At 47.6% G+C, this 27,563-nt stretch overlaps 1 protein-coding gene across 6 annotated transcripts in view; it reads left to right on the forward strand.

Moving 5' to 3' along the window:
- The window catches only part of sik3 (SIK family kinase 3), a 43,321-nt gene extending 15,758 nt beyond the window's left edge, over positions 1–27,563 (forward strand). The window contains exons 2-25 of one of the 6 annotated variants that reach the window (XM_072690808.1): positions 1,023–1,139; positions 1,624–1,687; positions 2,608–2,769; positions 2,901–3,025; positions 3,390–3,513; positions 3,684–3,802; positions 4,627–4,737; positions 5,493–5,627; positions 6,103–6,174; positions 6,584–6,693; positions 6,819–6,972; positions 8,737–8,889; positions 9,269–9,342; positions 11,118–11,243; positions 14,072–14,201; positions 14,387–14,506; positions 15,021–15,079; positions 15,257–15,366; positions 15,533–15,845; positions 17,675–18,456; positions 19,640–19,791; positions 19,993–20,122; positions 20,290–20,455; positions 23,207–27,563. In XM_072690808.1, the coding sequence (XP_072546909.1) occupies positions 1,023–1,139; positions 1,624–1,687; positions 2,608–2,769; positions 2,901–3,025; positions 3,390–3,513; positions 3,684–3,802; positions 4,627–4,737; positions 5,493–5,627; positions 6,103–6,174; positions 6,584–6,693; positions 6,819–6,972; positions 8,737–8,889; positions 9,269–9,342; positions 11,118–11,243; positions 14,072–14,201; positions 14,387–14,506; positions 15,021–15,079; positions 15,257–15,366; positions 15,533–15,845; positions 17,675–18,456; positions 19,640–19,791; positions 19,993–20,122; positions 20,290–20,447 (3,600 nt within the window). In that variant the 3' untranslated portion in view covers positions 20,448–20,455; positions 23,207–27,563. The remainder of the gene's footprint in view (positions 1–1,022; positions 1,140–1,623; positions 1,688–2,607; positions 2,770–2,900; positions 3,026–3,389; positions 3,514–3,683; positions 3,803–4,626; positions 4,738–5,492; positions 5,628–6,102; positions 6,175–6,583; positions 6,694–6,818; positions 6,973–8,736; positions 8,890–9,268; positions 9,343–11,117; positions 11,244–14,071; positions 14,202–14,386; positions 14,507–15,020; positions 15,080–15,256; positions 15,367–15,532; positions 15,846–17,674; positions 18,457–19,639; positions 19,792–19,992; positions 20,123–20,289; positions 20,456–23,206) is intronic. The other 5 variants (XM_072690810.1, XM_072690809.1, XM_072690811.1 and 2 more) reach the window with 5 other exon arrangements.

Here is a 27,563-nt window from a genome sequence, read left to right on the forward strand (position 1 = left end):
TATCTATATATAGCTATAAGTGCGCGTACACACACACACACACACACACACACACACACACACACACTCTACAGTCAGAACGAGGTGTGTGTACGGGTCAGATGTTCAGGTCAGTGTTGATGAATTAACTCTGTCTGGGGTTCTGATCCGATCGCCCTGTTCATCCGTGAGGCTTCAGATCAGCAGCGCAAAACTGTAGAACTTTTATCTAGAACGGTGTAGAACCGAGGTCTAGACGGTCTGAAAAGATTCTGAAAGCTGTAAATAATTCGGAAAGGTTCAGAGAAAGCTGATGATGATCCTGAGAGCGTCTGAATGGTGGTTCTGCTAGATTTAAAAAGGTTCTAGTAGTTTCTTGAGCTGTAGGTGGTTCTAAAAGGGTGTAAAGGGTTCTGTAGAGATCCTAGAGCTGTAGATGGAGATTCTGGAGCTGTAGGTGGTTCTAAAGGGTTGTAAAGGGTTCTATAGAGATCCTAGAGCTGTAGGTGGAGATCCTATATTTGGTAGGTGGAGTTTCTGGAACTGTAAGTGGTTCTAAAAGGGTGTAAAGGGTTCTAAAGAAATCCTAATGCTGTAAGTCAAGATCCTAAAGCTGCGGGTGGAGATTCTGGAGATGTATGTGGTTCTAGAATGTTCTAAAGAGATCGTAAAGCTGTAGGTAGAGAATTTAAAGCTGTAGGTGGAGATTGTGGAGCTGGAGGTGGTTCTAAAAGGTTGTAAAGAATTCTAAAGAGATTCGGTTCTGGTGCTGTAGGTGGTTCTAAACTGTACGGGGTTCTAAAGAGATCCTGGAGCTGTGGGTGGAGTTTCTGGAGCTGTGGGTGGTTCCACAAGTTTGTGAAGGAGTTTCTAAGAGAATCAAGCTGTCGATGAGATTTGAGAGGGTTTAAATTTAAGAGCTGAAGGTGAATCTACATGTTGGTTCTAAGAGATCCTCAGAGAGCTGTAGATGGTTCTAGAAGGGGACCTTCAGATTAACATCTCTCTCTCTCTCTCTCTCTCTCTCTCTCTCTCTCTCTCAGGTGGCGATCAAGATAGTAGACAAGACGCAGCTGGACGACGAGAACCTGAAGAAGATCTTCAGGGAGGTTCAGATAATGAAGATGTTGCGACACCCTCACATCATTCGCCTCTACCAGGTCCCCGCCCCCCTCCTTTGTGTCTCGCAGCCCACCGGTCCATTCCTGGTGGACTGAGCTGAACCACACCCTGGCTGATTATTCACTACACGGCCAAATGTTTGCGGACACCAGTTCTAATGAAGTCTTAACCTGAAGTTGCACCCATTAGAACCATGCTAGAACCATGGCGCACACAGCTCGTCTAGTCCCTGTAGAGAAGTACTGCCAATAGAATAGGACTCATTGGACATCCTCAACCAGTAGGTTCATGGATCTAGTAGAAAGCCGCCTTCCTTAAACAGTAGACACAGTTACTCCAACAACAGCAATGAATAACAGTGAATGAGCAGGTGTCCCAATACTTTTGTCCACATAGTGTATTTGTAATAGCCTGACAGTTGTTCAGGTACATTGTACGCTGGGGAAATGCTATGGCTATGTCATTATAAATGCTAAATGCTAATGCTAATGAGGTGTGTGTGTGTGTGTGTGTGTGTTCCAGGTGATGGAAACAGAAAGGATGATCTATTTAGTAACAGAATACGCCAGCGGTGGAGAGATCTTTGGTAAGTGTGTCAATTTAGAAAAGGCTTCGTGTGTTTATGCACAGCTTTTACTGGTTTTACTGGTTGGTTCGTTCATCGGAACGAACCAACATTGTGAAATTCCAAATTCTGCAAGCCGATTTAATTCAATTCATCAGGAAGTGATTCAACGAATCATGAAATCCTAAATTCTGCAAGATGACGTGATTCAAATACTCTGAAAAAGATTCAATATTCCTAATAAATTAAATTCCAAATAGGACAAGTTGTTTTGATTCGATTCATTAGGAAACGATTTACAGCATCATGAACATCAGACATCGATTCGATTCATCATGAAATTAAGTGCATCAGGAATCCCAAATATACATTTAAAAAAAAATACGTTTTCGCAATATTTGGAAATTCATGATTCACTGAATTATTTTGAATCTTTTATTTTGAATACTCTGAATCTTTTACTGATAAATCGAGTCATAATGGCAGCGTTTGTTATTTCATGATGATTCCTGATTGCACTTAATTTCATGATGAATCGAATCGATGTCTGATGTTCATGATGCTGTAAATCGTTTCCTAATGAATCGAATCAAAACAACTTGTCCTATTTGGAATTTAATTTATTAGGAATATTGAATCTTTTTCAGAGTATTTGAATCACGTCATCTTGCAGAATTTAGGATTTGATGATTCGTTGAATCACTTCCTGATGAATTGAATTAAATCGGCTTGCAGAATTTGGAATTTCACAATGTGATGAATCATTTACTGATGAATCGATTCAACGCGTTTTATATGGGATTTCATGAAACATTGAGTCATTTTCTAAAGATCTGAATCCCAGTTGCTGCTGTTTGCTTGGGTGATGCAGCAGAAACTGCCATGTTCTCTTCTTAATATGTGTGTGTGTGTGTGTGTGTGTGTGTGTGTGTGTATTTTAGACCACCTGGTGGCTCACGGGCGGATGGCGGAAAAGGACGCTCGGCGGAAGTTTAAGCAGATTGTGGCAGCTGTGCATTTCTGCCACTGCAGAAACATCGTCCACCGAGACCTGAAGGCCGAGAACCTTCTGCTGGACCACAACCTGAACATCAAAATAGCGGGTGAGCTCAGTCTGGAGAGAGAGAGAGAGATTGGGAGAGAGAGCTAGTGTTTTCTTATTGTGTATTTTTCTAACTCTCCGTCCGTCTGTCTGTCCATCTGTCCATCTGTCCGTCTGTCCGTCCGTCTGCAGACTTTGGCTTTAGTAATATGTTCTCTCGGGGTCAGCTGTTGAAGACCTGGTGTGGTAGTCCTCCATACGCAGCTCCAGAACTGTTCGAGGGCAAAGAGTATGACGGGCCCAAAGTAGACATATGGGTAAGTTTTCAATCCTGCCAGTAGATCCACAGTTTGAAACAGAGGGGGCGGGGCCTAGGATATGGACACACCCACTCTTAGATAAGTGCACAATGTCTGGAAATTGCTAGAACAGTCTGAAGAACTACAGCCAGAGTGGAACAGCGTTGTAGAGTCATTTCCAGAACCACTAGCCCCTCCCACTAGCCAGAACTTCTGTGGGGTGGAGGTTTTGGTGGAGACTTGGGTGGAGGCTGGGACGTCTAGTCGTCCTGAGACACGTGAAAACAGCTTCACTGAAGCTCAACGGGCTTGGAGGAGAACGCTAACTGCTAATGTTTCTTTTGTGGCGTGTGTGTGTGTGTGTGTGTGTGTGTGTGTGTAGAGCTTAGGTGTGGTGCTGTATGTGTTGGTGTGCGGCGCTCTCCCATTCGACGGCAGCACTTTGCAGAACCTCAGAGCGCGAGTCCTTAGCGGCAAGTTCCGGATCCCCTTCTTCATGTCCACAGGTAATGGTCATCGTTGATTTCTCTATTTTCTGGTCAGAAAGATAGCTAATGGAGCTCACAAGTTCAGGAAAATCTTATGTACACCAATTAGCATTGTCGCTAACTTAGTTCCAGACATGCTCCTGAAAGTGTGATCTGGTAATCCTTCTGTCTCGGTGTGTGTTCTTCAGACTGTGAGTATCTGATCAGGCATATGTTAGTACTGGAGCCCAGTCGCAGGCTGACCATGGAGCAAATCTGCAAGAACAAGTGGATGAGGCAGGGAGACCCGGACCCCGAGTTTGAGAGGGTGAGTGACCTATGCAAATAGCCTTAAAGAGCAACACCTGCAGCCTTGTAGCCCTCCCTACATTGCCACACTCCTCCAGGGTTCTGAAGGAACGTCCGGGTTCCTCGTGGGCCTCGTTTTACGGAAAGACGCCACCCAGCAGCCGCAGAGTTATTGCCCTGCACATTAGCCGCGTTCAGCTAGCACGTTAACATCCGGAGTTAGCCGTTAGCCTAGCGCATGTTCTGCTTCGTGCTGTGCTTCCGCCTCCTCTCATGCCGCATTTGGTGTCCCCTCTATAGGCCAGCAGGCTCTTGCCTCGCCGTGGACTGTAGCAAGCTCAGCCCGCAACTCTTCTCACAGCCTGAGCAGGAGCGGGGATTGCGGCTGATTGAGATGGTGTACAGTAGTTGAACCAGTTGTGTTGGAAGGCAGTTTTGGAGCACGTTGAGGGCGGGTTGACTGTTTTTTTAAGTCCGACCACCTGTCCACGCTGATGTCTCGTCTCTCGAACTCAACCTAACCCTTTTCCGAGGCATTATTTAAGTCATATTCCGGCCTTTTTAACGCCTGGCATGTGTACTTTAATCACATCTGATTGGTTTGATTTGAGGTTGTAATTTTTGGAGCAGAGGGACAGATCAAGGGAAAAGTGTCTTTGTCCCAAACAGGGTGGGGACGTACATGTCTCCTTAAACACAGGATATGTCTTTAGTATGTAGGTATTTGTAGGAATTCTGCATGCATTATAATTATTTCTCTATATATCTGTAAGTCAGGACACACACACACACACACACACACACCTCTAAACCGAGCATGTGCGCTGTGTGTGTCTGTTCCAGTTGATAGCAGAGTGTGAACAGGTGAAGACTGAGAGGGAGACGGAGTTGATCAATGAGCAGGTCGTCATGGCCATGTCGGAGATGGGACTGGACCGAGAGCGCACTTTACAGGTGACCACACACACATGCACTGGTTAACTACAGCGAGTAGGTGTTTCTAATAAAGTGGCCAGTGAGTGAAAGCACAAGGTAGTAGGTGTTTCTAATAAAGTGGCCAGTGAGTGAAAGCACAAGGTAGTAGGTGTTTCTAATAAAGTGGCCAGTGAGTGGAAGCACAAGGTAGTAGTAGGTGTTTCTAATAAAGTGGCCAGTGAGTGGAAGCACAAGGTAGTAGTAGGTGTTTCTAATAAAGTGGCCAGTGAGTGGAAGCACAAGGTAGTAGTAGGTGTTTCTAATAAAGTGGCCAGTGAGTGGAAGCACAAGGTAGTAGTAGGTGTTTCTAATAAAGTGGCCAGTGAGTGGAAGCACAAGGTAGTAGTAGGTGTTTCTAATAAAGTGGCCAGTGAGTGGAAGCACAAGGTAGTAGTAGGTGTTTCTAATAAAGTGGCCAGTGAGTGGAAGCACAAGGTAGTAGTAGGTGTTTCTAATAAAGTGGCCAGTGAGTGGAAGCACAAGGTAGTAGTAGGTGTTTCTAATAAAGTGGCCAGTGAGTGGAAGCACAAGGTAGTAGGTGTTTCTAATAAAGTGGCCAGTGAGTGGAAGCACAAGGTAGTAGTAGGTGTTTCTAATAAAGTGGCCACTGGCTGAAAGTGCAAGATATTAGGTGTTTCTATTAAATTGGCCAGTGAGTGGAAGCACAAAGTAGTAGGTGTTTCCAATAAAGTGGCCATGCTTAATTAATCCCTCTCTCTCTCTTCCTCCCTCAGTCGCTGCACACTGACGCTTACGATCACTACAGTGCCATCTACAGTCTGCTGCTGGACAGGCTGAAGAGGCACAAGACTCTCCGCGTGGCTCCGCCCACCCCGCGCCCCATTGGCTACCCCCTCAACGCCGTGCAGGTGCGCTCCCGTCGCCCCCGGCGGCCAGTTGTTTCAGGGGGAAGCGTTTGATGTTCTGCCGACTGTTTTGTCCCCTTATATGAATATGCATGAAGCGGCGCTCCGGAGTCTTCAAAGGAGCGTTTGATCTGTTGCACATCTTTTAGATGTGGCTCGGCGACGCACGCGTGTCCAAAAGTTTGTGGACGCTCCTTCCGATTAGAGCTAGGACGCTGTGGAGCTCCCGTGAGCACTTGAGCCTGTGGCCTGTCCGGAGCGATGGAGCCCTGTCAGCACCTTTTTTTTTAGGGATGAGCAGGAGAGCCGGGACGAATCCTCCTACTGGCTACTGTGTTTGATATGTTTGAACACTGGAGGTGTCCACAAACTTTTGGCCTAGCTATTTTCTATGTGTTTAGGGGTTCCAAATTGTATGTATTTATCTATATCTCTCTGTCTCTCTCTCTCTCTCTCTCTCTCTCTCTCTCTCTCTCAGGATCAGGGTAATGCTGTCAGTATGACCGTGCCTCACGTTCAGCTCATTAATCCAGAGAACCAGATTGTGGAGGTGAGTGGAGTCTCCGTGCTGCCACCGTGTGGTGGAGCCCCGACACTGCACACCACGCAGCCCATCAGTTCTCAGCACACACACACACACACACACACACACACACACACACACACACACTCTCTTTCCTTTCAGCGGTTGCATAAGTGTGTGCCGTAGCAGCTCTGTACTGATGCAGGTGGGAGGATGTGGGTTGGGGGGGGGGGGTTGAGATTTTAGGAATTAAATAATTTCTTTGTAATTTTCCCCAAAAAATGGGCCACTTGCCCAAACCCCCTGAACCCCTCCTGTCACTAGCTGTCACTCACCCCCCCAAACTCCGCTGTAACCTGGCCTTAGAGCTCCCACGCGTATTCGCTGGGCCTGGACATGCTGCTCCAACGGTGTGTGTGTGTGTTGTGTTGTTTAGACGGACGGGACGATGGCACTGGACAGCGACGAAGGCGAGGAGCCGAGTCCAGAGGCCATGGCGCGATACCTGTCCATGAGACGCCACACAGTGGGAGTACCGGACCCCAGGTATTGCATCTACTTTGATGGGCAGGGTGGGCAGCACTGTAGCTGTGTCTTGTAGCGTGTGTTAACGTGTGTGTGTGTGTGTGTGTGTGTGTGTGTGTGTGTGTGTGTTTTTTTTTCGTACTTAGGGCGGAGATGCAGGAGGAGCTTCAGAAGTTGGCTCCTGGTTTCGTGAGGGCGGTCCCCCAGCCCCCGTTCCCTGTGCTGCCCCCTACCATGACCCACATCCCTACGTTTATGCCCACTCAGAGCCTCCAGCCCACACAGCAGCTCGAGTACAAGGTAGCAGGACTGTCTCTCTCTCTCTCTCTCTTTCTCTCTCTTTCTATACCTGGCTCGTCCTGTCAATATATTAATCAATTAAAATAAGTATGGTTGCGCAGCTTCTCTCGTATCTCCAGGTGGTTGCTCTGGTGTTGCTAGGTGCTTGCGGATAATCCTAGTGGATTATAGATGGCATCCCTGTGTGGCATCCCTATTGTAATTGTAGATGGTTGCTATAGGGTTGCTAGGTGGTTACTGTGCTATCCCTAGTGGATTATAGATGGCATCCCTGTGTGGCATCCCTATTGTAATTGTAGATGGTTGCTATAGGGTTGCTAGGTGGTTGCTGTGCTATCCCTAGTGGATTATAGATGGCATCCCTGTGTGGCATCCCTATTGTAATTGTAGATGGTTGCTATAGTGTTGCTAGGTGGTTGCTGTGGTATCCCTTGTGGATTATAGATGGCATCCCTATTGTAATTGTGGATGGTTGCTATAGTGTTGCTAGGTGGTTGCTGTGGTATCCCTTGTGGATTATAGATGGCATCCCTATTGTAATTGTGGATGGTTGCTATAGTGTTGCTAGGTGGTTGCTGTGGTATCCCTTGTGGATTATAGATGGCATCCCTATTGTAATTGTGGATGGTTGCTATAGTGTTGCTAGGTGGTTGCTGTGGTATCCCTTGTGGATTAAAGATGGCATCCCTATTGTAATTGTGGATGGTTGCTATAGTGTTGCTAGGTGGTTGCTGTGGTATCCCTAGTGGATTATAGATGGCATCCCTATTGTAATTGTAGATGGTTGCTATAGTGTTGCTAGGTGGTTGCTGTGGTATCCCTTGTGGATTATAGATGGCATCCCTATTGTAATTGTGGATGGTTGCTATAGTGTTGCTAGGTGGTTGCTCGGGTGTCCCTAGTGGGTTATAGATGGCATCCCTATTGTAATTGTAGATGGTTGCTATAGAGTTGCTAGGTGGTTACTGTGCTATCCCTAGTGGATTATAGATGGCATCCTTATTGTAGATGGTTGCTATAGGGTTGCTAGGTGGTTGGTATGGTATCCTATATGCTTCCTACGGTGTAACTAGGTGGTTGCTATTTTGTTGCCACATGGTTTCTAGGTGGTTGCTTTGGTGTTGCTAGGGTGTTGTCCAGTGGTTACATGGTTTCTATGGTATCCTTTGTCATGCTAAGTGGTTACTAGGTGACTGCTATGGTAACCCGGTAACTGGTCGGTTGCTGTGAAGTTGCCAAGTGGTTGTCAGGTGAATTCTGTTGTATCCAGTGTGGTTGCGGTGGTATTCTAACCACTCACAGTGAGAGCTAGCCAGGCTAAAGTAGTACAGCCTCCAAACATGGTGGAGGTAGTTTCACCAACAGCTCACAGTGAGAGCTAGCCAGCCTAAAGTACAGCCTCCAAACATGGTGGAGGTAGTTTCACCAACAGCTCACAGTGAGAGCTAGCCAGACTAAAGTACAGCCTCCAAACATGGTGGAGGTAGTTTCATTAACAACTCACAGTGAGAACTAGCCAGACTAAAGTACAGCCTCCAAACATGGTGGAGGTAGTTTCACCAACAGCTCACAGTGAGAGCTAGCCAGCCAAAGGTACAGCCTCCAAACATGGTGGAGGTAGTTTCACACACTATGCGTAACAAAGTTACCTCTACCATGTTCCTCAGACACCAGTTGATCAGAAGTGTACTGTAGGTGTTGAGTGGATGGTGCTGTTGGTGGAGTTGATGCTCTGCCACCCACACTCAGTCTTTCTCTCTGTAGGAGCAGTCCCTCCTGCAGCCCCCCACTCTGCAGCTGTTGAATGGGATGGGACCGCTGGGTCGCCGGGCATCGGACGGAGGAGCCAATATTCAGCTTCACGCCCAGCAGATGCTCAAGAGGCCACGGGGCCAGTCCCCACTCGTCACCAGTCCTGTGAGTGTGTGTGTGTGTGTGTGTGTGTGTTTGTGTGTGTGTGTGTGTGTGTGTGTGTCTTTGGGGCGTAGAGTCCTTAATCAAGGGGGTGGTCCCTTGGGCTGTTTTTCTGATTGCACCATTTATTTTCTTTACTCAACTGCTCCCCCTACAGGTCGCACGCAAACAGCAGGTCATCATTGGTCAGCCTGCATTGGGTTAAATGGCCCCTTCTTGTCAAAGTTGCCGGTTCTTGACCAAGTCATGGAACAAATCTGGCCCATCTTAGTAGCCGTATGCAGACGTGTATGTGGGCAAGTGCAGATATCAACCTGGGTTGACAACTGGTTGCTAACTGACTGTACCCTTCTGTCCACCCCCCCCCCACCTTCCTTCCCAGCACCCCATTCCAGCTGTAGCTCCGGTGGATGAGGAAGGCTCGGACGGCGAGCCAGACCCAGAGGCGGTGCAGAGGTGAGTCGATGGGGGGTGTGTGTGTGTGTGTGTGTGTGTGTGTGTGTGTGTGTGTGTGTGTGTGTGTGTGTGTGTGGCCCACTTTAGTGTAGCCAATCGGTCGAGTCCTGTTTGCCATCTGAAGTTCGCTTCTGTTTTTTTACGCTGGAGCTACGAGGCTAATATAGCTAACAGGCAATGGGAGTGTATGTGCACCAATTAGCATGGTGCTATAACCGCATGCAGAAATCCTGGTGGTGGAGGTGTCGAGTAATCTCTAATAGACTCGCTTATGTGGTTCCTGGCACTGAATGGCTGAAAGGACGCCATGTAGCTAAGAATTAGCCTCACAGCTCGAGTGCAAGAGAAGACAATGTGGTTATTCTTGATCGACCACAAAACGATGCGATTAATTGAGATTAACATCACAAAGCAATGTGATCAATCACAATCAGCCACGAAAAAGAAGAATGTAAAAAAAACTGTGATTAACTACATGATCACCGTAATAATCATGATCAATCGTTCATAAGAAATTGCCTAAAACTAGACGATTAATCGCAATTAACTGCCCAAAAGTGATGATTTTTCCTAATCAACTGTCCAGAATGAATCGATAAATCGCAATTAACTGCCTCAAAGTGATGTTTTTTTTTCCTAATTAATTGTCCAGAATGATGTGATCAATCAGAATTAACTGCCAAAACAGTGTGATTATTCTTAATTAACTATCCAGAATGATGCGATTAATCGCAATTAACTGCCCGAAAGTGTGATTTTCCCCCTAACTATCCAGAATGATGCGATTAATCGCAATTAACTGCCCAAAAGTGATTTTTTTCTAATTAACTACCCAGAATGATGCGATTAATCGCAATTAACTGCCCAAACGTGTGATTTTTCTTAATTAACTGCCCAAAACCATGTGATTAAATCACAGTAAACTGCAAAACAATGCAATTAATCACAAATAACTGCCAAAACGAATAACTGCCCAAAATGATCTATGATCTGTCTGATCAAATCAATAAGGCTCTACGTTTACGGATTCGGCCGAATATGGCTGCAGTTTTCCGTTGGGCTGAACGGCACATTGTTCAACTTGCTGTAAAGCTTGTTTGGTAAACTCGTACTTCCACCAGAGCCACAGTGGAGATCATAGAGTTGGGATTACCCTGCTGCATTTAGGTGTGTGTGTGTGTGTGTGTGTGTGTGTGTGTGTGTGTGTGTGTGTGCGCGCCCCCTTGTGGCACTTACATCTTTCCAGCTGGTGTGTGTGTGTGTGTGTGTGTGTGTGTGTGTGTGTGTGTGTGTGTGTTCTCTTGCGTTCACGTGGGTGTTGGTGTGTGGGAGCTGCTCGCTATGCTGGGTGTCGTGGGGTGCGGGGAGTGTACTAAAGGCTGCAGCACCGCTTTCTGCCACTGGGGGCGCCAGTCACTTTGGCACCCCCTTAGCTGTCGTCGTTTCTCTCTCGCCCTCTCTCTACCTCCCTCTTACTCCCTCTCCCTCTCTCTCTCTCGCTCGCTCGCTCACTCTATTCTCATCGAGTTCTGGCTTCTCATAAAATCAAGCTTTCAAATTTCCTAAATTCTTCATTTATTCATTTGTTTAAATTTCACTCTAAAACGGGGAGATTCTGACCTCTCACGGCTTCGCTTGTGACTAAGCTTCGCTACCAATCCAGTAACCTCGTCAAATCCAAACGCAAAGTTCTGTTTTCCAATTGGACGGCTGCGTGGCCAATCAGAGAGCTGATTCGTGCTGCTTCCTGTCTCCCTCCCGCCCCCGTGGTGCAGGTACTTGGCGAACAGCTCCAAGCGGCACACCACACACATGGCGGGGAGCTCAGGATACACCTCCTCCGAGCTCTCGGCAGAGGCGCAGAGAGCCAGACAACGGGGCTGGACCCCAGAACACTCACGGTGAGGGACACACACACACACACACACTGCGCACACACACACACACACACACACTGCACACACACACCAGATACACTTTTTCGTATACATTTACATTCACTATATTTGCAGTAAGCTAACTTTTGGCGTTTAGCTTGCTAGCTTAGCTAACACTAAGAATGACTTGAAATGTAGCATTGGCTATGTGAAGTTAATTATGCAAATCAGTGTAATTAATCGGCATCAACTACACACACACAATCAGATTAGATGCGATTAATCGTGCAAAGTACTGTGATTAATCACAAAAAATTACACGATTATCACAGGTTAGTACACCAAAAATCTGATTAGTTGCGATTAATCGTGCAAAGTATCACGAAAATCACAAAAAACTGACACACAAGATCATCTCAGTTAACTACACACAAAATCTGATTAGTTGCGATTAATCGTGTGAAGTACTGTGATTAATCACAATTTTTTTTTACACGAGATCATCGCAGTTAACTACACACAAAATCAGATTACTTGCGAAGTCCCGCAAAATGACGTGATTAATCGCGAGTAACTACGCACCCAAAATTCAGATCAGTTGCGATTATTCATGCAAAGCACTGTGATTAATCACATTTGTGTAGTTTGTTGTAATTCATCGCAATTCAGTACATAAACAAAGGCAGATTAGTTGCGAACAGTCATACAAAGTAATGCAATTAACCGCAACAAAAAGCTATAGCACAGATAAAGTGATTAATCGTAGATAACTACATACACAATCAGATTGATCAGTGATTAATCATGCACAAGTATGTGATTAACCACCTTTGTGTAGTTTGTTGTGGTTAATTGCAATGGACGACACCCACGCAATCAGATTAGTTGCGAACAGTCTCGCAAAGAAAGTAATGTGATTGATCACATTTGTGTAGTTTGTTTGAATTAATCGCAAATAAATACAAACACAAAGGCAGATTAGTTGCAAACGGTCATACAAGGTAATGCAAAAGATCTTGGCAAAAAGCACAAATAACCCGATTAATCGCAATAAAAGTACACACACAAAACACAATTGGTTGCAAACAGGCATGCAAACTAATGTGATTAATTACATTTGGGTAGTTTGTTGTGATTAATCGATTAATCATGCAATTAATCACAGAATAACCTTCAATGCATTTTATTACAATGTCGTACAAAATCTGATTGGTTGCTAACAGTCGTGAGAAACACAACAAAATACACGAATAGTGTGATCGATTGAGGTCAACTACATCTACAAAAGAAGATTAGTTACGAATAATCGCAAAAAAGCAATGTGCAATTAATCGAGTCCTACTACACTGCAACTACACACAAGCTAGAACGCTAATAATTACATAAATCTGATCGCTCGCAATTAACTACAACAAAAAGTGACTAATCATGACCTAATACACCAATAATGGCTGTTACAGTGGACTACACACAAAACTGGAAAAAATAATAATAATAAAAATCCACGAATCAATGTGATTAATTGTGATTAATTGCACAACAATGTAATTATCTGCAACCAAGAACAAATTTAAAAATATAAAATATGTCTAAAATAACATGATTTAATTAATTGACAATAAAATGATTTATTAATTAATAAATCTAATTAAAATTATATCATATGTTATAATACATATTTATATAGTTTTATATAGTTTTAAGAGCCCAGTCGGCAGTAAATGACCCAATTATTATGCTAGCTGAGGTTAGCATTAGCTAGCATCACTGTTAGCTCACCTCTTAACTGGACTTTACCTGCAGAAGATCAGCCGCCTTGCGCTGTAGTGTGCACTCGTTTTGGATCTAGGGCTCGAGGCTGATGGCGCGAGTGAGACGCATGCCCGCCCGCCTGTCCGTCGGTTTGACCTTTGACCTTTGCCTGCACAGAGCGGGGTCCCCGTCAGCCTGCTTTAGCTGGTGCGCTCTGGGGCCTCTATGACTGGACGTGGGCTGCCGGGGACTGCATGGCCTGCATGCTCTTCTCGGCCTCTGACCGGTTAAATCGGACCGTTGACGCAGATCCAGGATTTCAATTATTCAATTATTATTATATAATTAAAGTTCAGCTGCTAAAAGTTTTTTTTTTTTTATTATAAATGATTAATAATTCAAATTAAATATGTACTTTATTAATTTTAAATGTAAGTTTCTAATGGCCGGATTCTGACTCCATAGATTTGACCAAAAGATTGTACAATTAATGAGGGCTTATTGGACTGGATTCACACGACTGATGAATTGTTTGTTTCGAACGAATCTTATAAGTGAACTGATTCGCTCTGGTGAGCTAGCTTGGGCAGTGCAATGGCACATTTATATATATATATAAATATGACATAATATATGTATGTATGTATATATATGTGTGTGTGTGTTTATTTATTATGTATATGTGTACACCCCCATAGACGGTCATATCAGAACATTATGACCACCTACATAACCGTGGGAATAGCCACCCTCGGCTCGGGCGACACTAGCAGGACGTGGTGGTACGGACTGTATGAGGGGTCATGAAGGTCAGCTGCTCCACCGTGGGGCGCCGATTGCTCAGCACCGCTCGCCGGAGTCACTCTCAGTGCACATCTACTGACACTGTGGCAATGGGCGGCCAAATATTTTGTGGACATGACCCCCCCCCCTCCCCCCCCAGCTAAGACTAGGAATTGATTGATTAGCATTATGCTAACCAAAGGACTGAATCTTAACACGCTCGACTTCTATGGTTTCTGGGCATCTGTTTATAAACATTGGTGTGTGTGTGTGTGTGTGTGTGTGTGTGTGTGTGTGTGTGTGTGTGTGTTTCCCAGGTCGTCCTATAAGGACTGTAACACACTGCACTTGCCAATGGAGCGCTTTTCCCCTGTGCGGCGTTTCTCCGATGGAGCAGCGACTATCCAAGCTTTCAAAGCCCAGCTAGAGATCAAACAGCTCAAACAGGTACACACACACACACACACACACACACACACACACACACACACTTCAATACACACACTTTCCAGCATTCAGAGCCACCTACCTACATGTATCACACTTCCAACATTTACAGTGTGATACTGAACCTTTTCTGTGTGTGTGTGTGTGTGTGTGTGTGTGTGTGTGTGTGTGTGTGTGTGTGTTAGGAGTGTGAGCAGCTGCAGAAGATGTACGCCGCCCCCCAGGATGAAAAACTACTGGAGCACACACAGCAACAGCACGTCCTCTACCAGCAAGAACAACAGATCCTACACCAGCAAATACAAGTAATCCGAGGCACACGCATGCTATAGGGACAAAAGTATTGGGACACCCCCTCATTGAAATCAAGGGTATTAAAAAAAATAGTAGTAACTGCCTCTACTGTCCAGGGAAGAAGGCTTTCTACTAGATTGTGGAGGAGCATTGCTGTGAGGATTTGATTGCATTCAGAAACTATGCCCAACTCGTCCCAAAAGTCCTGTAACATCATTCCACTGCTCCACAGCTCAGTGCTGCTGGGGGCCTTCTGTAGGCCCCCTCTATAGCCCACGCCAATATGGGCCATGATGTTAATCTGCTCCAGAGAGTCCTAATCTATTGGCAGGACTTCCTCACAGCTGAACAGGCTGTGTGTGTAAGTGTGTGCATTTGCACATCTGTGTCAGCATTGGGTGCAACTTCAGATAGCTGAGTGCATTTATTAGAAGGGGTGTCCACAAACTTTTGGACACATTAAGTAAGTGTGTGTGTGTGTGTGTGTGTGTATGTATATATATCCTGCTCTCTCTCTTCCTGCAGGCGCTTTCATTGGGACATGGAGAGAACCAGCCCAGCCACCTTACCCACCAGCTTCAGAGGTACACACACACACACACACACACACACACACACACACACACAAACCCCTGCATGAAGCAAAGTGTAAAAAAATCTCATTACTATTGCCCCTCTCTCTCTCTCTCTCTCTCTATCTCTCTCTCTCTCTCTCTCTCTCTCTCTCTCTCTCTCTCTCTCTCACACTCTCTCGCTCTCAGGTTGCGTATTCAGCCCTCCAGTCCGCCTCCCACACATCCCAACAACCACCTCTTCAGGCCAGCCAATCAGAGTCCTCCACCAGGAAGCCAGGCAATGATGCAGGGACATGGTGAGATCCTCTTACTTGCTTTCCTTATGTCTCACACACACACACACACACACACACACACACGCTCCTCTTCGTCCTCTTGTCCTTTGAGTTTCTGCTGCTTCAGAGCTATGGTGATGAGGATGATGAAGGTGATTGATCCCTCACCCACCCCCCACCCCTCCAGGTGGACCGTCTGCTGTCCAGTTCCAGCACGCCCCCGACCTGTACCAGTCCTCCGGCGGCAGCCCGCCCCCGACCGCCCTTCCCCGCATGGCGCTGCCCAATCAGCCGCAGCAGCAACCCCCCGGCCCCGCCCGCGCCGCCGTGGGGTTGCCCCAGGGCCTCCCGCAGCAGCAGCAGCAGCAGCAGCAGCAGGTGACCATCCAGGTCCAGGAGGTGGAGCTGGCAGGCGGGGCCCAGCGGCAGGGTTTCCTCGCGACCCCCTGTCATCGAGTCCTGGGGAAGCAGCTGAGCGCCGACAACGCCGAAACGCACAGGTGACCATAAACGGCCTCGCGTCTGCTTGGACCTGGACCCTCGTCCGTCCGTCTGTTCGGGGTGTTTGTCGTCATGCTTGGTCGCTTTCCAGTGTTTACACTAATTTATTATCCATTTTTCTGTGTATATAAATCTGTGTTTGTGTGTATATTATATATAATATAATATAATATAATATAATATATATATATATATATATGGTCCATTCTAGAATTGTGGGTACGTTCTCCATTCTGAGCCTTTACTCCTCCTCTCAGCTCCTCTAAAACCAGAGCGAATCTCCCGTCCGCTTCTTAATAAACGATCATTTGTTGCTAATCCATAAAGTTCAAAGCTCACTGCCTCCCACATGTTTCTGTCACAGGAAGTGACATCACTGGTTTACGGTCACATGTGTATTTTATTAGAATGGCAGGGTTGTGGGTTCGATACCCGAGCTCCGCAAGCTGCCCTGCACTGGGGGGCTCTTAAGCAAGGCCCTTCACCCTGTCTGCTCCACATGTGCTCACTCTCACACTGTGTGTGTGTGTGTGTACATCAAGCATGATTAATTATTAATAACTATTAATAAAGCAGTACAATGCTAATTATAAAAAATCTGCCAACCTTAAATATGAATGCTGTAATATTTATATTAATTTATGTAAATATTAGTTTATCAATATTATTTCATATTATTATTAATAATAAGGGAAATGTTATGTAATTAGTGCTATTCAAAATGGATTTATTAATTATTATTTATAGAATGGAGGTGTGAAATGTGCCCACAATTCTGTAATGAGCCCCTAATAAGTAAATAAAATAAAATAATGAAAAATAATCTTTATACAACAAAACCTCTTAAGTCTGTTCCTAGAAGTTTGTTTTTCAGTAGAATTTGAAGACTCTGGATTCGTTGCAAGAGGTACACTCGATGTTAGTGGTGCAGATTACTCCCCCTAGTGGTTCCTTCATGAAGGGAAATATTGCAGCTTTTCAAAACTCTGCATAATTCAGCAACTCTGATGAACGCATTCGAACCCGCGCCCAATCAGAGCGGCTGAACTGGTCACATGACGGGTTAATTATGCAGAGCGTTTGATCAGGAATGGGCGGAGTTCTCCTGTAGTCGTCCGCAGGTGTAGGAGTGTCGGTGCTGTATTGTGATTGTGTGAGCCGGAAACCTTCGTACTCACCCCCCCTCTAGTCTGTGAGTAGGAAATGGTACAGCCCTGTATCTCCAGAGAGCGCTGTTGCCTAGCAATGGTACAACACACACACACACACACACACACACACACACAACCCAGAATGACCTGACATTTTGTCTGTCTGTGCTATGAGTTACATGCAGGGAATAGGTGTGTGTCCTGACATGCACCACTAGACATACCAGTGCACTGACTCGCAGCCTAGCAGCCTCCCGGCCCCCCAGCTTAGCAGCCTAGCAGCCTCCCAGCCTCCAGGCCTAGCAGCCTCCCAGCCTCCAGGCCTAGCAGCCTCCCAGCCTCCAGGCCTAGCAGCCTCCCAGCCTCCAGAGAACACAGTTCCTCCACAGCTTAATGCGTCTGGGGGGCTTTATACCCCTCTACTAGCCCACGCCTGGCATTAGGCAGCATGGAGCCAATAGGTTCATGATGTTGATCTGCTCCAGAGAGTCCTATTCTATTGGCAGCATGTATCTACAGGGACTAGACAAGCTGACTAGACAATTGGTGCAGCTTAAAATAGCTGAATGCATTCGTTAGAAGAGGTGTCCACAAACTTTTGGACATAGTGTGTTTGTTTCTGTGTCTCAGCCTCTGTAACACTGTGTCTCTATTTTTTCTGTTGGTTCCTCCCGCAGTCGTAGCCTGGGCCGCTTCCACTGCTCTACCTCGGCGTATGACCACGCCCAGTTCAGCGCCCACATGACCAGTGGCGTGGTGGGCGGCTACAACCCCTACCTGCAGGGAGCGTCTCTGAAGGTGCCGGGCCTGGAGGGGGGTTACCAGGGTGGCGGTGGCAGCGGCACGGGGGCGGTGGGTTACGGCAGTCCGTCGGCTCTGCAGCAGGCCCTGCTGTCCCCGACCCCTCTTGAGTACCGTCCCGCCGCACAGCAGCAGCACGTCACCCCGATCCTGCAGGGCCTGCTGTCGCCGCGCCACTCTCTGACAGGCCACGCTGACCCCCGTCTGCCCCCCCAGGACCTGGCCGCCCTGCTGAAGCGCCAGAACCCCCGCCCAGCCCCGTCCCCTTCCCCCTCGCAGGCCCCGGCCACCCCGGCCCAGGCCCCGCCTCCGACCGCTGCCCCGCAGGACTACAGTGAGTTGCTGCTTCTCCGGCAGCTGGCGCCGGGCACCGAGGGGCTGGAGACTCAGGCTCCGCCCCCAACGCAGCACTACCACCACCATCACCACCATCTGCTGCAGATCCGCACCGACTGCTCGCCCGCGCCCGGCCTGCCGCATTCCGAGAGCATGGAGGAGGACGACGACGTTGTCCCTGCCTTCCACGACGGGCTGCTGGCCAAGGCGCCCGCCCCCCCAGACGGACATGAGCTGCTGGCTCCACCCCGAGGGGAAACGCCCCCTTACTCCTCCCCCACACACAGACACGCCTATGTGCGCGGCCCGACGGCACCCAGAGGTGGAGTGGATGACTTAACACACACACACACACACACCTGCTATTGCTTGTACTGCTTATATAAGGCCATTGCATAAGCATTATAGAGCACCCCCTACACTTCCTGTAGTGTATTACAGTCTGTCAGAGTGAGTGTGTGGATCATATGAACATTATAGAGCGCCCCCTACGCTTCATGTAGTGTATTACAGTCTGTCAGAATGAGCGTGTGGATCATATGAACATTATAGAGCATTATAGAGCGCCCCCTATGCTTCCTGTAGTGTATTACAGTCTGTCAGAATGAGCGTGTGGATCATATGAACATTATAGAGCATTATAGAGCGCCCCCTACGCTTCCTGTAGTGTATTACAGTCTGTCAGAATGAGCGTGTGGATCATATGAACATTATAGAGCATTATAGAGCGCCCCCTACACTTCCTGTAGTGTATTACAGTCTGTCAGAATGAGCGTGTGGATCATATGATCATTATAGAACATTATAGAGCGCCCCCTACGCTTCCTGTAGTGTATTACAGTCTGTCAGAATGAGCGTGTGGATCATATGATCATTATAGAGCATTATAGAGCGCCCCCATACGCTTCCTGTAGTGTATTACAGTCTGTCAGAATGAGCGTGTGGATCATATGAGCATTATAGAGCATTATAGAGCGCCCCCTACGCTTCCTGTAGTGTATTACAATCTGTCAGAATGAGCGTGTGGATCATATGAACATTATAGAGCATTATAGAGCGCCCCCTACGCTTCCTGTAGTGTATTACAGTCTGTCAGAATGAGCGTGTGGATCATATGAACGTTATAGAGCAATACAGAGCGCCCCCTACGCTTCCTGTAGTGTATTACAGTCTGTCAGAATGAGCGTGTGGATCATATGAACATTATAGAGCATTATAGAGCGCCCCCTACGCTTCCTGTAGTGTATTACAGTCTGTCAGAATGAGCATGTGGATCATATGAGCATTATAGAGCATTATAGAGCGCCCCCTACGCTTCCTGTAGTGTATTACAGTCTGTCAGAATGAGCGTGTGGATCATATGAGCATTATAGAGCATTATAGAGCGCCCCCTACGCTTCCTGTAGCGTTACCATCTACATCACCGACTGTATTTGGGGTCAGAAGCCAGTTGTGCTAATTTGAATATTCCCCAATGCCTCTCTCTCTCTCTCTCTCTCTCTCAGTAGCTGGTGCTGATGTGGACTGTAGGGTGTTGGTGATGGAGGGGGATCCTAACGGAGCAGGTTACGGCTCTCGTCCTGCACAGGCCGACTCCTACCGGCCCCGCGGCTCGCTGCAGCGCCACCACACCATCCAGACCGCCGATGACGCTTACGTACGTGTGTGTGTGTGTGTGTGTGTGTGTGTGTGTGTGTGTGTGTGTAAAAAATGTAAGAATTAATTTGACCAAAATGGACTTTTATTTTATAATTTCATGGCTGTATTTTACAAAATAAGAGCGCAGAGAGCTCGTGGAGCTGGCTTAAGATTTCGGGCGGTATTTACATCACATGCTCTATGTGATGCCCTTTCACAGGACCAGGCGGACCCAATGTCTGGAATGAGCTTATTGGCCGGCAAGGCATTAAGCTCGGCCCGCATGTCGGATATCCTCAGCCAATCGTCTCTAACGGGAAGCCAGCAGCTGCATCAGAGGGAGGAATCCGGTAGGTGCAGGGCAGGGAGGGCAGATCTCTGATCAGTGTGGGGATCAGTAGAGAGGGTGAAATATTTCAATTTAATCAAGTTATTTATGTAAATATTAAATATTGAGGTGCGTGCAAGCGTTTAGGCTAGGTTTTCTACCACGGTTAACCTGAGCGTCCGGCTTCAGGTCCTCTCAACTGTAGGAATACCTGTGTGTTGACAGTGTGTGACGTGGAGGGCGAGTTGCATTCTGCCGCCTGCTACCCCTCCTCCTGTACCAGCGACATGCTGCTAACCTACAAACCCCAGGACCTTCAGTACAGCATGGAGCAGGCCGGGGTCTAACTACACAGGTAACGGGTGTGTGTGTGTGTGTGTATATTTGCATATAGCCAGCCCACTGCTGTTTAGCCCCGCCCACTCACTCACTGCAATTATAAGCTGGGTTTCAGCCTGGACTGTTTTCGAATCAGACACCATGCAAGACGGCCAATCAGAAGAGAGCACCAAGCTCATTTGCATATGAATTCTAAAGCACCCATATGTTGGTTTAATTTACCCCAGCCGGTCGTAGCTCCCCCCAGCTCTCCATCACTCCCCCCAGCTCTCCATCACTCCCCCCTAGCTCTCCATCTCTCCCCCCTAGCTCTCCATCTCTCCCCCTTAGCTCTCCATCTCTCCCCCCTAGCTCTCCATCTCTCCCCCTTAGCTCTCCATCTCTCCCCCTAGCTCTCAATCTCCCCCAGCTCTCCATCTCTCCCCCTTAGCTCTCCATCTCTCCCTTAGCTCTCCATCTCCCCTTAGCTCTCCATCTCTCCCCCTTAGCTCTCCATCTCTCCCCCTTAGCTCTCCATCTCTCCCCCTTAGCTCTCCATCTCTCCCCCTTAGCTCTCCATCTCTCCCTTAGCTCTCCATCTCCCCTTAGCTCTCCATCTCTCCCCCTAGCTCTCCATCTCCCCCTTAGCTCTCCATCTCCCACTTAGCTCTCCATCTCTCCCCCTAGCTCTCCATCTCCCCCTTAGCTCTCCATCTCCCACTTAGCTCTCCATCTCTCCCCCTAGCTCTCCATCTCCCCCTTAGCTCTCCATCTCCCACTTAGCTCTCCATCTCTCCCCCTAGCTCTCCATCTCCCCCTTAGCTCTCCATCTCCCCTTAGCTCTCCATCTCCCCCTTAGCTCTCCATCTCTCCCCCTAGCTCTCCATCTCCCCCTTAGCTCTCCATCTCCCCCTAGCTCTCCATCTCCCCTTAGCTCTCCATCTCCCCTTAGCTCTCCATCTCTCCCCCTTAGCTCTCCATCTCCCCCTTAGCTCTCCATCTCCCCCTTAGCTCTCCATCTCCCCCTTAGCTCTCCATCTCCCCCTTAGCTCTCCATCTCCCCCTTAGCTCTCCATCTCCCCTTAGCTCTCCATCTCTCCCCCTAGCTCTCCATCTCTCCCCCTTAGCTCTCCATCTCTCCCCCTAGCTCTCCATCTCTCCCCCTTAGCTCTCCATCTCTCCCCCTTAGCTCTCCATCTCTCCCCTTAGCTCTCCATCTCTCCTTAGCTCTCCATCTCCCCTTAGCTCTCCATCTCTCCCCCTTAGCTCTCCATCTCTCCCCCTTAGCTCTCCATCTCTCCCCCTTAGCTCTCCATCTCTCCCCCTAGCTCTCCATCTCCCCCTTAGCTCTCCATCTCTCCCCTTAGCTCTCCATCTCTCCCCTTAGCTCTCCATCTCTCCCCCTTAGCTCTCCATCTCTCCCCCTAGCTCTCCATCTCCCCCTTAGCTCTCCATCTCCCCCTTAGCTCTCCATCTCCCCCAGCTCTCCATCTCCCCCAGCTCTCCATCTCTCCCCCTAGCTCTCCATCTCTCCCCCTAGCTCTCCATCTCCCCCTTAGCTCTCCATCTCCCCCTTAGCTCTGCATCTCTCCCCCTAGCTCTCCATCTCTCCCTTAGCTCTCCATCTCTCCCCCTTAGCTCTCCATCTCTCCCCTTAGCTCTCCATCTCTCCCCTTAGCTCTCCATCTCTCCCCCTTAGCTCTCCATCTCTCCCCTTAGCTCTCCATCTCTCCCCTTAGCTCTCCATCTCTCCCCCTTAGCTCTCCATCTCTCCCCTTAGCTCTCCATCTCTCCCCCTTAGCTCTCCATCTCTCCCCCTAGCTCTCCATCTCCCCCTTAGCTCTCCATCTCCCCCAGCTCTCCATCTCCCCCAGCTCTCCATCTCTCCCCCTAGCTCTCCATCTCTCCCCCTAGCTCTCCATCTCCCCCTTAGCTCTCCATCTCCCCCTTAGCTCTCCATCTCCCCCTTAGCTCTCCATCTCCCCCAGCTCTCCATCTCTCCCCTTAGCTCTCCATCTCTCCCCTTAGCTCTCCATCTCCCCCAGCTCTCCATCTCTCCCCCCAGCTCTCCATCTCTCCCCCCAGCTCTCCATCTCCCCCTTAGCTCTGCATCTCTCCCCCTAGCTCTCCATCTCTCCCTTAGCTCTCCATCTCTCCCCCTTAGCTCTCCATCTCTCCCCTTAGCTCTCCATCTCTCCCCTTAGCTCTCCATCTCTCCCCCTTAGCTCTCCATCTCTCCCCTTAGCTCTCCATCTCTCCCCTTAGCTCTCCATCTCTCCCCCTTAGCTCTCCATCTCTCCCCTTAGCTCTCCATCTCTCCCCCTTAGCTCTCCATCTCTCCCCCTAGCTCTCCATCTCCCCCTTAGCTCTCCATCTCCCCCAGCTCTCCATCTCCCCCAGCTCTCCATCTCTCCCCCTAGCTCTCCATCTCTCCCCCTAGCTCTCCATCTCCCCCTTAGCTCTCCATCTCCCCCTTAGCTCTCCATCTCCCCCTTAGCTCTCCATCTCCCCCAGCTCTCCATCTCTCCCCTTAGCTCTCCATCTCTCCCCTTAGCTCTCCATCTCTCCCCTTAGCTCTCCATCTCTCCCCCCAGCTCTCCATCTCTCCCCCCAGCTCTCCATCTCTCCCCTTAGCTCTCCATCTCTCCCCCTTAGCTCTCCATCTCTCCCAGGGGGGGCGGTGCTAAACTGCTGCATGCTGGACAGGCGGAGTTATGTAAATGAGTTATGTAATCTCTCTCTCTCTCTCTCTCTCTCTCTCTCTCCCTCTCTCTCTCTCTCGTTTCAGGGGTGTTCGCAGTGTATAAAGCTCCATATCCGTCTCCTGTGTTCAGCTGAGTCATGCCAAAATGCCATCGTCTGTCTATAGGGGGCGCTGTGGGTCCTGTCGTTGTTGTGTCCAGCCGGGAGGGGGAGGGGGAGGACGATGGGGAGCGCTGTGGCGGCGGCGGCGGTGGCGGCAGCAGCGGTGGGCGTGTGGGTTCCTGCGGGCCGACAGAAGAGTCACCATCGTTACTAACCGAATCCTCCGTTCCATTTTCCGCTCTTCCGTCTGATTGGACGCATCGGGGGCCGCCTCTCCCACCCCGCCCCGCCCCTTAATCATCCACTCACCCCTCCTGTTCCTCCTCCTCCTTCTTTTTCTCCTTCTCCTTCTTTGCCATCATTGGCCGTCGGACCCCCTTCCCGGCCCCACGTTTTCCAACCCACCCCGACCCATTCCTAGTTTCCTCTCTCTCTCTCTCTCTTTATACGAAAGGTTGCCGTAGCAACACGCACGTATCGCGCCTCAAATACAAGGCATACACACAGTCTTACGTGGGCAGGCTAACAGACACACACACACACACACACACACACACACACACACACACACACAGAGACACACTTCTCATATATAAATAAATAAATAAATATATATATATATAAATATATACGTCTAGCCACAAACCCAAAGTATTTCACGTAAAGCCTGTGCTTTCGGGGGGGGAGGGGAGGGGTGTGACTTTAAGCGTGCCCCCCTTCCTTCCCTCCCTCCCTCCCCGCCCCGCCGCTGTGCTGCAGTGGATCATTCCGGATTGGGCTGTACCTGCAGCCCAATAGGGGCCCCTCTCTCAGACCGACCCATTCCACCAGCCCGGGAGGGGTGTTTAGCGGACAGGCTCGGGAAAACCTCGCAATCGCACAGGACGACCAGCTCTCGTTCTACCTTTTCCTTTTTTTTTTCTTTATTATTGTTATTATTATTATTTTGTTGGTTTACGTCTCTCTCTCTCTCTCTCTCTCTCATTATTTCTCTCTCTCTCTCGACCTTTTTTTTTTTTATGCATTTTTACGGCTAATGTTCATGTAGGAATTCTGATTATTATTATTATTATTGTTCTTGTTTTCTGTAAAAGACGTTTTATGGTTATAATATTATAATGATGATGATTATTAATATTATTATTAAAAGAAAAGGAAAAAAAACAGTTTCTGTGTTGCAAAAAAAAAAAAAAAAAAAAAAAGGACAAAAAAAAAAATTCCGGCATATATATATTTTTTCCCGTCACCGCGGTGATTCTGCACTTTCGGTTTTAAGTGATCTGTTTCGTTCCTTTCCTCTCGTCTCGGCTTCGCTCTCGCGCGGCCTCTCGCCTCTTTAACATCCCTAGATCAGCCCTCTTCATTCCAAACCTCTGGAAATCTCTGTTTACCTCTCTTGCTCTTTCTCGCTCTCGCGCACTCGCACCTCCAGTTTCCGAGACGTTTCGCTCTCGCACCTCCAGTTTCCGAGACGTTTCGCTCTCGCACCTCCAGTTTCCGAGACGTTTCGCTCTCGCACCTCCAGTTTCCGAGACGTTTCGCTCTCGCACCTCCAGTTTCCGAGACGTTTCGCTCTCGCACCTCCAGTTTCCGAGACGTTTCGCTCTCGCGCACTCACACCTCCAGTTTCCGAGACGTTTCGCTCTCGCGCTCTCGCTCCCTCTCTTTTCTTTGTACAGTGACGCCATGTATAGATCGCCAAACGCCGTTTCTGTATCAAAGCTTTCTCGTTTCGCTCTCGCGCTGCTGCCGCGAGTCTTTTTTATATATATATATATGTTGTTTTATTATTGTTTGTATTTTATGTTTTCTTTTTTAGTGAAAAGCCGAGATGATTGAGAGAGACACTTTTTTTATTGTTTTCTTATCATTTTATTACTGAGGCAGAGTGTAATTATTATTATTATTATTATTAATAGTAATATTTTTATTATTATTTTGTTGCTTTCATCATTTCACTTGTCATGTCGTCACGGTCGCTGCTGTTCACCTCCAGTGATCAATGGAGATCTGGGATGGTTGTCGGGAGGGACACGTGCGCGAGAGAGTGCGCGAGACAGTGCGCGAGAGTACAAGAAAGGAGAGGCGGTCATATCATCTTTAGCGTCTGCGCTCCGGCTCTGGGACCTTTCCAGATGTTTGTGAAAGCACAGTGATGGTCGTAATGCTACCACACACACACACACACACACTGCTTTCGCGCTCCCGCCCTCCCTTACTTTCACAGTTCCAACACAGGGTTCGCAGTGGCACCGCAATCTTCGCCTTTACCGGAGGACTTGTGCTTCAAATGCTAACATGGCTAACACTGTGTAGCCCTGAATTAGCATTATTGACGAGGCATCCTGCTCTACAGTCAAGTAGCCCTGAAGAACGAATTAGCTTGGCGGCTAATAGCGTAGCTTCAGTCCGCAGAGGGTTTACAGTTGTGCCATGACCCATAACAGCAGGCCTAGGTTACGCTAATGGTGCCAATAGTGAATGAAAGCGAGTAGCCATGGATTAGCAGCATGCTACCTGTTGGCTACTAGCCTATTCTCATAGTTAGCTACCTTAATGCTAATAATGCTAGTGGTAACATGGCTCATGGTGAATGTGGCACATCGGATAGCCCTGAATTAGCATTATTGGTAACGTTTTATCACAGCTAACGAACCCTGGTGGCTAACTCTTCGTAAAGGTGAAGTGGAGTTAGCAATGCTAATGTTGCTAAGGGAAAATTGAAGGACCTTTTAGCTTTAAGATTTAACGCCAGCTGGTGGCGACTAACATATTTGCACAGTTAACAGGCAGCCCCAGGTCCTGTTCATGTTGCTATGGGTGAATGAAAGCTAATAGCCGGGAATTAGCATTATGCTATGTAATGGCTACTAGCATATTCTCCCAGTCACCTTAAAAAAGGGTTTATGGCTATCACAACTTTTAAAAGAATGAAAATGCTAATGTTGCTAAGACTGAAAGCAACTAGCTTTCGTTCCCGAGGAGCTAGCAGTATCCTAGCTTGTGGCCACTAGCATTATATAGTAGCGAAATGCTAAAAATGTTTGTTGCTACACATGGTGATGATGGCAAATAGCCACTCTTTAGCATTCTAGATGGAAAACAAGATGCTAACTAATGGCTACTAGCATATTTCCACAGTTAGCCATGTTAAACGAGGATGTATAGCCATAGCCCTTAGGAGAGGAATATGCTACAGTTGCTAAAAGAGCTTAAACATGAAAAAGGCTATGCTAAGTGGCTTCTTGTATCTCATATCCACAGTTAGCCATGTTAGCATGTTTGGTTAAGCTATTCCTGCTTATTGAAAGGGCGCGAGGTGCAAACTGGTTTAGTGAAAACACCGAATCGAATAGCTTAGCTAAGAGTCCATTGACCCTTTCACACTTTGCATGCAGATGCGTTCTTCCTTAGCGACTGTTGCTAAGCTGGACTAGCTTTGCAGGAAAGAATCTCACGGACCTTAATCCATCTCACGATAATGTACCAGTCTTTTGTTACATGAATTTGCTACGTAACGTTGTTTCGAATCTGACGTAATTAATTGAAGCAAGTTAGCGAACAAAAAATGATGCTATGTATGCTAACAATGATGGCAGTTGAAATTAATAAAAGGTATCTACGTTTAACTTTAGATTTTGAAGAAATACTTTAAGGAGGAAATTAACGAAATAATTTTTTGCAAAATAATTAGCATTTTTACATTTGTTAACCTTAGTGCCTCGGCTAACGATTAAACAGCAAACCGTTTTTTTTTTTTTAGCAGTTAGTTCCAAAAGCTCCAATAAAAGAAAAAAAGCTATTTAAAAAGGAAAAATTAACAGCGTTCTGCAAAGCTTGTCCAACCTAGCAACAGCAGCCATGGAAGGTCACATTTGGAGGCGGAGCTTGAACAGGCCAATGCAAAGGACTGGAGTGCGCACTACAGAGCACGCAAGGTGAGATTAGGGACGAGGCCGCTGTTGAAAGTGGTGAAATTCTTCATTCACGATGTCGTCAAGAAAGCATTTCTGTATGTGTGTAACCGTGAGACGTTGACCCACGTCGTCCCGCCAAGCCCCAGGTGCATGCTGGGCTTCTTCAGGCCCCTGTGATGAAGGCTGTGTCCTCATCCTACTCCTCCTCCTCTTCATCATCATCATCACAGTTCCTCCTCTTTCCTCTTCTTCTGTCTTTCCCCATTCTTTCATTTCGTCTGTTTTATTTTCTTTTTCTTATTTTGTTTGTTTGTTTTTGTTTTGGAGTACAAAAAATACTAAAGTGCAACAATGGTTAAAAAAGAATTCCAAACAAACTGAGATGAATAATAAATATATATAAATAAAGAAATAATACAAAAC

This window comes from Salminus brasiliensis, chromosome 11 (genome assembly GCF_030463535.1).
Source record: "Salminus brasiliensis chromosome 11, fSalBra1.hap2, whole genome shotgun sequence".
Lineage (NCBI taxonomy): Eukaryota > Metazoa > Chordata > Actinopteri > Characiformes > Bryconidae > Salminus > Salminus brasiliensis.